The following is a 12,219-nucleotide window of genomic DNA, read 5'->3' as shown; positions in this document are numbered from 1 at the left end:
GAATTAATTGAATTAATAAAAACCTCCCTATGGTTCTTTGAAATTTCTAACCAATGAAATAAAAATGAACTAGCCACACTGTACGGGTACTAGCTGGATTTAGAGATTATTCCTTGAGGGCAGGGCTGGGATTAGGGTGAGGAAAGTACAACATTTGCCTTGAGCACAAAATTCAAGGGGAGGCCAGAAAACTCAGTAATCAAGGTAAGTAATAATATAATACAAAATTTTGGAAAATCAAAGTTAATGCAAAAAATTAACCATGAATAATACACCATCAAAATTTTAAATAAAGGCAGACTTGTTTATTTTGCACACCCACGTCATCTTATAACTGAATCAGTCATTTCCAATTTAGCCTATACCACCCGTGATGGATAGATTCATGAGGGTTGACATTGATTGGTCTACCAACAGATTGGGTTACATGGGACTCTGTGTATGTTTCATTAGTTACTGTTTTTAAAGTCATGTTTTAAGATTGTAGATTTCTTATTAACGTTTCCCACTTGGTTCAACATATGGGAGGATATTTTGATAAGTATATACAGGGCACATGTTTTTCTTTTTGGCCCAGGCCCCAGTATGGCTCCACACACCATTTAAAGAATCTTAGGAGCCTGGCAACATACTGAGACCTATCTCTGCTAAAATTCAAATAATATTAGCTGGGCATAGTGGTGCATGCCTGTAGTTTCAGCCACTCAGGGGGCTGAGGTGGAAGAATCGCTTGAGCCCAGGATGTAGAGGCTACAGTGAGCCCTGTTTGTGCCACTGCACTCCAGTCTGGGCAACAGAGTGAGACCCTGTTAAAAAAAAACAAAAAACAAAAAAAACAAAAACAAAACAACAACAACAACAAAAATTAAAAAAATATTAATCAAGAAGCTGAAAAATCACACAGCCTATTTACCTAAAGTCTCAGCCTAGAAAGCAATCAAGATGATTTCAGAGCTCAGTCTCTCTCTCTTTGACCTGAGTCTTTCAAGCCTGGTTGTAGTGGGACACTTGGGCAGAGGATTACCTTGAATTAAGTTCAAATTTATGAAAGAGCCTAGGTACAGAGGGCCTTAGATGCCAGGCAGAAACCCCAATAAGATACCACCTCATACCCATTGGGATGACTGCTATCAAAAAAATAGAAAATAGTAAGTGTTGCTGAGGCTATAGAGAAATTGGAATCCTTGTGCATTGCTGGTGGGAATGTAAAATGGTGCAGCCACTGTGGAAAACAGAATGGGGATTCCTCAAAAAAATGGAACAGGGGGAGGAGCCAAGATGGCCGAATAGGAACAGCTCCGGTCTACAGCTCCCAGCGCGAGCGACGCAGAAGACAGGTGATTTCTGCATTTCCATCTGAGGTACCGTGTTCATCTCACTAGGGAGTGCCAGACAGTGGGCGCAGGTCAGTGGGTGAGCGCACCGTGCGCCAGCCGAAGCAGGGGCGAGGCATTGCCTCACTCGGGAAGCGCAAGGGGTCAGGGAGTTCCCCTTCCAGGGGTGACAGACGGCACCTGGAAAATCGGGCCACTCCCACCCGAATACTGTGCTTTTCCGACGGGCTTAGGAAACGGTGCCCCAGGAGAGTATAGCCCGCACCTGGCTCAGAGGGTCCTACGCCCACGGAGTCTCGCTGATTGCTAGCACAGCAGTCTGAGATCAAACAGCAAGTCGGCAGCGAGGCTGGGGGAGGGGCGCCCGCCATTGCCCAGGCTCGCTTAGGTAAACAAAGCAGCCTGGAAGCTTGAACTGGGTGGAGCCCACCACAGCTCAAGGAGGCCTGCCTGCCTCTGTAGGCTCCACCTCTGAGGGCAGGGCACAGACAAACAAAAAGACAGCAGTAACCTCTGCAGACTTAAATGTCCCTGTCTGACAGCTGTGAGGAGAGCAGTGGTTCTCCCAGCACGCAGCTGGAGATCTGAGAACCGGCTGACTGCCTCCTCAAGTGGGTTCCTGACCCCTGACCCCCGAGCAGCCTAACTGGGAGGCACCCCCCAGCAGGGGCAGACTGACACCTCACACGGCCGGCCAGGTACTCCAACAGACCTGCAGCTGAGGGTTCTGTCTGTTAGAAGGAAAACTAACAGAAAGGACATCCACACCAAAAACCCATCTGTATATCACCATCATCAAAGACCAAAAGTAGATAAAACCACAAAGATGGGGAAAAAACAGAGCAGAAAAACTGGAAACTCTAAAAACCAGAGTACCTCTCCTCCTCCAAAGGAACGCAGTTCCTCACCAGCAACGGAACAAAGCTGGACGGAGAATGACTTTGACGAGCTGAGAGAAGAAGGCTTCAGACGATCAAATTACTCCGAGCTACGGGAGGATATTCAAACCAAAGGCAAAGAAGTTGAAAACTTTGAAAAAAATTTAGAAGAATGTATAACTAGAATAACCAATACAGAGAAGTGCTTAAAGGAGCTGATGGAGCTGAAAACCAAGGCTCGAGAACTACGTGAAGAATGCAGAAGCCTCAGGAGCCGATGCGATCAAATGGAAGAAAGGGTATCAGCCCTGGAAGATGAAATGAATGAAATGAAGCGAGAAGGGAAGTTTAGAGAAAAAAGAATAAAAAGAAACGAGCAAAGCCTCCAAGAAATGTGGGACTATGTGAAGAGACCAAATCTACGTCTGATTGGTGTACCTGAAAGTGACGGGGAGAATGGAAACAAGTTGGAAAACACTCTGCAGGATATTATCCAGGAGAACTTCCCCAATCTAGCAAGGCAGGCCAACATTCAGATTCAGGAAATACAGAGAACGCCACAAAGATACTCCTCGAGAAGAGCAACTCCAAGACACATAATTGTCAGATTCACCAAAGTTGAAATGAAGGAAAAAATGTTAAGGGCAGCCAGAGAGAAAGGTCGGGTTACCATCAAAGGGAAGCCCATCAGACTAACAGCGGATCTCTCGGCAGAAACCCTACAAGCCAGAAGAGAGTGGGGGCCAATATTCAACATTCTTAAAGAAAAGAATTTTCAACCCAGAATTTCATATCCTGCCAAACTAAGCTTCATAAGTGAAGGAGAAATAAAATACTTTACAGACAAGCAAACGCTGAGAGATTTTGTCACCACCAGGCCTGCCCTAAAAGAGCTCCTGAAGGAAGCGCTAAACATGGAAAGGCACAACCGGTACCAGCCACTGCAAAATCAGACCGAAATGTAAAGACCATCGAGACTAGGAAGAGACTGCATCAACTAACGAGAAAAATATCCAGCTAACATCATAATGACAGGATCAGATTCACACATAACAATATTAACTTTAAATGTAAATGGACTAAATGCTCCAATTAAAAGACACAGACTGGCAAATTGGATAAAGACTCAAGACCCATCAGTGTGCTGTATTCAGGAAACCCATCTCACGTGCAGAGACACACATAGGCTCAAAATAAAAGGATGGAGGAAGATCTACCAAGCAAATGGAAAACAAAAAAAGGCAGGGGTTGCAATCCTAGTCTCTGATAAAACAGACTTTAAACCAACAAAGATCAAAAGAGACAAAGAAGGCCATTACATAATGGTAAAGGGATTAATTCAACAAGAAGAGCTAACTATCCTAAATATATATGCACCCAATACAGGAGCACCCAGATTCATAAAGCAAGTCCTGAGTGACCTACAAAGAGACTTAGACTCCCACACATTAATAATGGGAGACTTTAACACCCCACTGTCAACATTAGACAGATCAACGAGACAGAAAGTCAACAAGGATACCCAGGAATTGAACTCAGCTCTGCACCAAGCAGACCTAATAGACATCTACAGAACTCTCCACCCCAAATCAACAGAATATACATTTTTTTCAGCACCACACCACACCTATTCCAAAATTGACCATATACTTGGAAGTAAAGATCTCCTCAATAAATGTAAAAGAACAGAAATTGTAACAAACTGTCTCTCAGATCACAGTGCAATCAAGCTAGAACTCAGGATTAAGAATCTCACTCAAAACCGCTCAACTACGTGGAAACTGAACAACCTGCTCCTGAATGACTACTGGGTACATAACGAAATGAAGGCAGAAATAAAGATGTTCTTTGAAACCAACGAGAACCAAGACACAACATACCAGAATCTCTGGGATGCATTCAAAGCAGTGTGTAGAGGGAAATTTATAGCACTAAATGCCCACAAGAGAAAGCAGGAAAGATCCAAAATTGACACCCTAACATCACAATTAAAAGAACTAGAAAAGCAAGAGCAAACACATTCAAAAGCTAGCAGAAGGCAAGAAATAACTAAAATCAGAGCAGAACTGAAGGAAATAGAGACACAAAAAACCCTTCAAAAAATAAATGAATCCAGGAGCTGGTTTTTTGAAAGGATCAACAAAATTGATAGACCGCTAGCAAGATTAATAAAGAAAAAAAGAGAGAAGAATCAAATAGATGCAATAAAAAATGATAAAGGGGATATCACCACCGATCCCACAGAAATACAAACTACCATCAGAGAATATTACAAACACCTCTATGCAAATAAACTAGAAAATCTAGAAGAAATGGATAAATTCCTCAACACATACACCTTCCCAAGACTAAACCAGGAAGAAGTTGAATCTCTGAATAGACCAATAACAGGAGCTGAAATTGTGGCAATAATCAATAGCTTACCAACCAAAAAAAGTCCAGGACCAGATGGGTTCACAGCCGAATTCTACCAGAGGTACAAGGAGGAGCTGGTACCATTCCTTCTGAAACTATTCCAATCAATAGAAAAAGAGGGAATCCTCCCTAACTCATTTTATGAGGCCAGCATCATCCTGATACCAAAGCCTGGCAGAGACACAACCAAAAAAGAGAATTTTAGACCAATATCCTTGATGAACATTGATGCAAAAATCCTCAATAAGATACTGGCAAACAGAATCCAGCAGCACATCAAAAAGCTTATCCACCATGATCAAGTGGGCTTCATCCCTGGGATGCAAGGCTGGTTCAATATACGCAAATCAATAAATGTAATCCAGCATATAAACAGAACCAAAGACAAAAACCACATGATTATCTCAATAGATGCAGAAAAGGCCTTTGACAAAATTCAACAACCCTTCATGCTAAAAACTCTCAATAAATTAGGAATTGATGGGACGTATCTCAAAATAATAAGAGCTATTTATGACAAACCCACAGCCAATATCATACTGAATGGGCAAAAACTGGAAGCATTCCCTTTGAAAACTGGCACAAGACAGGGATGCCCTCTCTCGCCACTTCTATTCAACATAGTGTTGGAAGTTCTGGCCAGGGCAATTAGGCAGGAGAAGGAAATCAAGGGTATTCAATTAGGAAAAGAGGAAGTCAAATTGTCCTTGTTTGCAGATGACATGATAGTATATCTAGACAACCCCATTGTCTCAGCCCAAAATCTCCTTAAGCTGATAAGCAACTTCAGCAAAGTCTCAGGATACAAAATCAATGTGCAAAAATCACAAGCATTCTTATACATCAATAACAGACAAACAGAGAGCCAAATCATGAGTGAACTCCCATTCACAATTGCTTCAAAGAGAATAAAATACCTAGGAATCCAACTTACAAGGGATGTGAAAGACCTCTTCAAGGAGAACTACAAACCACTGCTCAAGGAAATAAAAGAGGACACAAACAAATGGAAGAGCATTCCATGCTCATGGGTAGGAAGAATCAATATCATGAAAATGGCCATCCTTCCCAAGGTAATTTACAGATTCAATGCCATCCCCATCAAGCTACCAATGACTTTCTTCACAGAATTGGAAAAAACTACTTTAAAGTTCATATGGAACCAAAAAAGAGCCCGCATCGCCAAGTCAATCCTAAGCCAAAAGAACAAAGCTGGAGGCATCACACTACCTGACTTCAAACTATACTACAAGGCTACAGTAACCAAAACAGCATGGTACTGGTACCAAAACAGAGATATAGATCAATGGAACAGAACAGAGCCGTCAGAAATAATGCCACATATCTACAAGTATCTGATCTTTGACAAACCTGACAAAAACAAGAAATGGGGAAAGGATTCCCTATTTAATAAATGGTGCTGGGAAAACTGGCTAGCCATATGTAGAAAGCTGAAACTGGATCCCTTCCTTACACCTTATACAAAAATCAATTCAAGATGGATTAAAGACTTAAATGTTAGACCTAAAACCATAAAAACCCTAGAAGAAAACCTAGGCATTACCATTCAGGACATAGGCATGGGCAAGGACTTCATGTCTAAAACACCAAAAGCAATGGCAACAAAAGCCAAAATTGACAAATGGGATCTAATTAAACTCAAGAGCTTCTGCACAGCAAAGGAAACTACCATCAGAGTGAACAGGCAACCTACAAAATGGGAGAAAATTTTCGCAACCTACTCATCTGACAAAGGGCTAATATCCAGAATCTACAATGAACTCCAACAAATTTACAAGAAAAAAACAAACAACCCCATCAAAAAGTGGGTGAAGGACATGAACAGACACTTCTCAAAAGAAGACATTTATGCAGCCAAAAAACACATGAAAAAATGCTCACCATCACTGGCCATCAGAGAAATGCAAATCAAAACCACAATGAGATACCATCTCACACCAGTTAGAATGGCAATCATTAAAAAGTCAGGAAACAACAGGTGCTGGAGAGGATGTGGAGAAATAGGAACACTTTTACACTGTTGGTGGGACTGTAAACTAGTTCAACCCTTGTGGAAGTCAGTGTGGCGATTCCTCAGGGATCTAGAACTAGAAATTCCATTCGACCCAGCCATCCCATTACTGGGTATATACCCAAAGGACTATAAATCATGCTGCTATAAAGACACATGCACACGTATGTTTATTGTGGCATTATTCACAATAGCAAAGACTTGGAACCAACCCAAATGTCCAGCAATGATAGACTGGATTAAGAAAATGTGGCACATATACACCATGGAATACTATGCAGCCATAAAAAATGATGAGTTCACGTCCTTTGTAGGGACATGGATGAAACTGGAAATCATCATTCTCAGTAAACTATCGCAAGAACAAAAAACCAAACACCGCATATTCTCACTCATAGGTGGGAATTGAACAATGAGAACACATGGACACAGGAAGGGGAACATCACACTTTGGGGACTGTTGTGGGGTGGGGGGAGGGGGGAGGGATAGCATTGGGAGATATACGTAATGCTAGATGACAAGTTGGTGGGTGCAGCGCGCCAGCATGGCACATGTATACATATGTAACTTACCTGCACATTGCGCACATGTACCATAAAACCTAAAGTATAATAATGATAATAATAATAATAATAATAAAAGAAAAAAAAAAAAAAAAGGAACAAATAATTACCATATGACCCAGCAATTACACTTCCGGTATGCCTAAAAGAACTGAAAGCAAGGTCTAGCAGATATATTTTCACACCCATGTTCATAGCAGCATTATTTACAATAGCCAAAAGGTAGACGCAACCCAAGTGTCCATCAGTGGATGAATGAATAAACAAAATGCGGTATATACATACAGTGGAATATTATTCAGCCTCAAAAAGGAAGGAGATTCTGATACATGCCACAACATGGATGAACTTTGAGGACATTAAGCTAAGTTTAATAAGCCAGACATAAGAACAAATATTGCATGACTCCATTTAGACTATGAGATAGTCAAATTCATAGAGACCCCTGGTTACGAGGGGTTGGGAGGGGAGAATAGGGAGTTACTGTTTGGTGGGCACAATGTATCAGTTTTGCAAGATATAAAGATTCTGAGAATGGATGGTGGCGATGGTTACACAACAATGTGAATGTACTTAATGCCACTGCACTGCATATTTAAAAATGGTCAAGGTGGTCAAATTTATGTTACATGTATGTTACCACAATTTCTAAAACATAATTTTTAAAAAAACTAAGAGGATTTGGAAAAAAGCAAAAGGCAACTATTTTTTGGTCTTGAACAAAGAAATGGCAGAATCAAAATATCTGTGTTTTAAGAAGATGAAGTTGGCAATAGGTGCTGCTGGGTTGAAGCAGGAGGAGACAGATCAAAACCCTCTTGGAGGAATCCCATCAGGACAGGTCAGGACCTCCCATGGGATTGCAGAAAAAGGACTAGAAAGATAATCTTATATTTAGGTGAGTGTAAGGTATAGAACAAATTCAGAGGAGCTGAATTTAAGAACAGTTGGCCAAGAAGAATATACTTTTTAAAATAAATGACAAATAGGCCTATGTATATTAAAAATGAAATTCGACCAGGTGCAGTGGCTCACACCTGTAATCCCAGCACTTTGGGAGGCCGAGACAGGTGGATCACCTGCAGTCAGCAGTTTGAGACCAGCCTGTCCAACGTGGCGAAACCCTATCTCTACTAAAAATACGAAAGTTATCTGAGCATGGTGGTGGGTGCCTGTAATCCCAGCTACTCGGGAGGCTGAGGCAGGAGAATCGCTTGAACCCAGGAGGTAGAGTTGCAGTGAGCCGAGATCACGCCACTGTACTCCAGCCTGGGCGACAGAGTGAGACTCCATCTAAAAAAAAAAAACCAAAAAATGAAATCCACTGATTTTGTGGAATAGTGCTTATAAAATACATGAGAGTAGAAGATTGGATTTATCATGTGGGAGATTTACATTTTATTCACAACTATTTGAATGGGTATAAATATCATCTGCTTGGTTATTGAATGTCTCCTGGTGTAATAGCCAGTCTGATCCCTCTCACAGGTTTATCATTCTATAAAAAAGGTAGAGACAATAGCAGGATTTCTCTTCCCGAGGGTTGTATATTTTGCCGCTCCCCAGATGCCATTTTAGCACGCACTTTTACAAATGAGTTTCTAACTCACAAAAGTAGTTACCTTCTTCCTTAGAGGGTTTCTTCTGCATAAGCATTTATTGTAACAAATTTTTAAAATGCAATAAGCTGTATTTAAGTAATGGGATGCCAGTTCCGACTTCCCCAAGAAGAACAATTGTGGATATGATAAATGGTGAGAAAAGAGAAGACAAATTTTAGTCTAGCACGAGTAGTTTTGCTTTATCAACAAAAAAGCATGTGAAAGGCAAGTGCACTTGCTCTTTTTCTCTTCTGAAAGTATTCAGCTGATGAAAATCCTGATTGTAGACCCTTCTCTTCTGCTTTAGTTTCAGTTGAAGAAACTCCAGGTTGGCCCACAACCCTCTCGCTAGTCATGGGAACGCTGGTGGCTTTAGTTGGTCTTTTTGTGCTGCTGGCTTTTCTTCAATATAGAAGACTTCGAAAAGGATATACACCCCTAATGGAGACACATTTAAGCAGCAAGAGATACACGGAAGAAGCCTAGGGTGCTCGTGCCTTACCTAAGAGAAGAAGCTGGCCAAGCAATAGTTCTGACCCTGACAATAAAGGAACTAATCCTCACTGTTCCTTCTTGAGTTGAAGATCTTTGACATAGGTTCTTCTATAGTGATGATGATCTCATTCAGAAGATGCTTAGCTGTAGTTTCCACTTTGCTTGCTTAACAAACCCAAACTAAAGTGCTTGAGGCTACCTCTACCTTCAAATAAAGATAGACCTGACAATTTGTGATATCTAATAATAACCCCCCCCATATTGATTAAGCCTCCTCCTTTTCTGAAAGCATTTAAAAAAACAAAATCCCAAAACATTGATCCAGGGGAGTCATTTAAATTTGCAGGTCAGTGCAATGTGAGACCTGGGCAAGACCATGCATCGATCTTTCTTAGCCCCAGTGTCTTTATTGGTAATGCCATGGAGGTGGGAGGTGGTAGGTGCTAGATGAATCTCCAAGATCCCTTTTAGCTATAAACATCTCTGCTTCTAGGCACCCTCCTGATTATCTTCCTTGGGCTTCTTTTTCTTCTTTTCTCTATCTTTTTCCTCTCCAGCTTAGAAGATGAGAATAAGCCTTGTTTTCTTTACAGGATGGAAAATGACTAAATGAAGGATCAATTCCGCTCTATTGTGTAAATTAGATTTTACGGATTTTACTTAAAATCTGCAGTTTTAAACAGTAGACCTATATTACAGGATTCAATAGCTGGATACACATTGATTCTATAGTGATAAATAGAGAAGATAATAAAATTATAGAGTTTCCTGGTTAGTTGATATACTACTGTAAACCTATTAACAAATACAGATTTACTCTTTCCAAGGAAGGCTGACTGAAGGCTGGTGAGGCTATAAACCTGAACATGAGACAATTTGACTTGAGTCCCATTACTCTGAGGTCTCTTTGGCTGATCCTCAACCAATTTCTTTACTAGGTAGCCTCAGATGAAAAATTATTCCCACATAATGCACTGGGCTTATTTTTAAGCATTGATGTTAGATTCACTAATGTTCCCGTATACTCACAGTTACTTATGAATGCTGATCAATTAAGTCGTATCATTTGAAAGCAAACCATCTGTACAAAACATGGCAATTCAGAATTAAGTGGCTATATTCTGCTATGCAATCATCAGATCATGAGAAATAAGAATTAGGTAATCTTTACTACGATGTTTTGACTTATCATGATGGACCCCACTTCAGAGAAGTTAATGGCTTTTGAGATTTCCAGGCAACTTTCATCTGCTCATATCTGGTTTCTGTGCATCAGGAGTGAGACTGAAGTTCTAGGGCATGGCTTGTCTGTCCAGGCCCCTCTCTACTGGAATGAATGTCTGTAAAGAATGGGTGTTAAGAGGTCCCTGGAGCTGCCTTCAACATAAGGGGTCCTAGAGGGTGCAAGACTCACCAAGAACCAGTTTACCCCACGCAATAGGACTGCTAAAGCCAGAGAAATGGACAAAACCCAGTTGGAACTGAATTTGAATCTCATAAGGTTACAGGTGCATCTGAGAGCAGGCTCAGTGGTGAAGATCAAGATAGCCCAGAGTCCTTCATGGGGGTAAAGCCCTGCTTGGGCTTTTTAGCCTCAGCCACATGCATACCTCTCAGTTCCTGCCATTAACAATATTCATGGAAAATACAGCACTGTGTCTTTCACATGCTCCACTCTGGAAGGTTTATGCTCTGAGCTCAGGATAGTTGGGGAACACATTTTTAAATCTTGGTTTTAAGCAAAAAGAGAAATTTATTAAAATGAAGATATAATTGTGCATGGTACATATATTTCTGAAAAGTTATGTATAAATCAATTATGTTAAAAGCACCAGGAGAAGTTACTTTTTATAAGTGAACTATTACGAATAATTTCATTAAGCAAATAACCACCTCTAGCTTATCTGTCAGGTATATCAGAATTCTCATATATCATATTCTCATAAGACTTGGTTAAAGCAGATCTGTCTTAGGTAGGAAAAAATAGTAATCGATTATACTTAGCTACTTTTATCTATAGTGTGGGCAACTTTTTATAACTGTTATGTTTTATAATGTCTTCCTGAGAGAATTTCCTAATTTTATAGTTCATATAAGAGAAATACAATTTTCTAGCATTTTCTGACCTTACAATAAATCAATTATGAATACATTTTAACAAATATTAAGGTAGGCTAAACCAATAGAATAAAAAGTTGGTATTTACTTACATTGAATATCATGCAAATAAACTCAGAAAATGTCACCAAATACTGTGGGTTATATTTCTCAATGATAGGGGGAAGAATTCAACCTTGAAGAAAATGACCAGATCACTTTACTGCTTATATCTTCAGTATTAGAAAAACTGCATGTATGATTTTAATAGAAATGCTTTTTATAAAGCTAACATTCAGAAATGGGATAAAATGCAATAACATCTTTCCTTTGTGCATTAAATTCCCTTCTAATTCTAAAATTGACATTTGTATCTTGCTTAGGATTTAACATTGTTAATTATAATACTTTTAATGACTAGTTTTAATCTCATTATTAAGTAGAAAACTTACTAAAAAGGAAACTAAAAATAAATGTTGTTTTGCAGATTATTGTTTGTCTTTTGAGGATTATAGTTTTTTAAGTAGTGTGCATCAATTCCCATCTTTTGGGCACTTGGCATGTATATTGAAATATATATACATGTAAAATATATAATAACAACCTCAGTCTGAAAAATAATCTCTTAAACTGATATGCTATTTTCTGGTGAGTTTCCAAACAATTGCTATTTTCTGAATCTGTATTGAACAGGTAGGAAAAGGAGAGCCAGCCTTTCCTCAGATGAAGTTACTTTTGATATGCCCGCAGTCTAGTGACTAATCCTGTGGTGGAAGCAGGTGGCTGCTTCAAGTGACCCACCA

At 40.0% G+C, this 12,219-nt stretch overlaps 1 protein-coding gene across 2 annotated transcripts in view; it reads left to right on the top strand.

Moving 5' to 3' along the window:
* The window catches only part of DCT (dopachrome tautomerase), a 50,187-nt gene extending 38,279 nt beyond the window's left edge, over positions 1 to 11,908 (top strand). For both annotated transcript variants that reach the window (XM_054446200.2, XM_054446199.2), the window contains one exon: positions 9,132 to 11,908. In XM_054446200.2, coding sequence (XP_054302175.1) covers positions 9,132 to 9,310 — 179 coding nt within the window. In that variant the 3' untranslated portion in view covers positions 9,311 to 11,908. The remainder of the gene's footprint in view (positions 1 to 9,131) is intronic.
* The last annotated feature ends 311 nt before the right edge of the window (positions 11,909 to 12,219 follow it).

Source organism: Pongo pygmaeus, chromosome 14 (genome assembly GCF_028885625.2).
Source record: "Pongo pygmaeus isolate AG05252 chromosome 14, NHGRI_mPonPyg2-v2.0_pri, whole genome shotgun sequence".
In the NCBI taxonomy this organism is placed as follows: Eukaryota; Metazoa; Chordata; class Mammalia; order Primates; family Hominidae; genus Pongo; species Pongo pygmaeus.
Note: the sequence above shows the minus strand (reverse complement) of the source record. Positions and strands in the feature narration are given on the sequence as shown.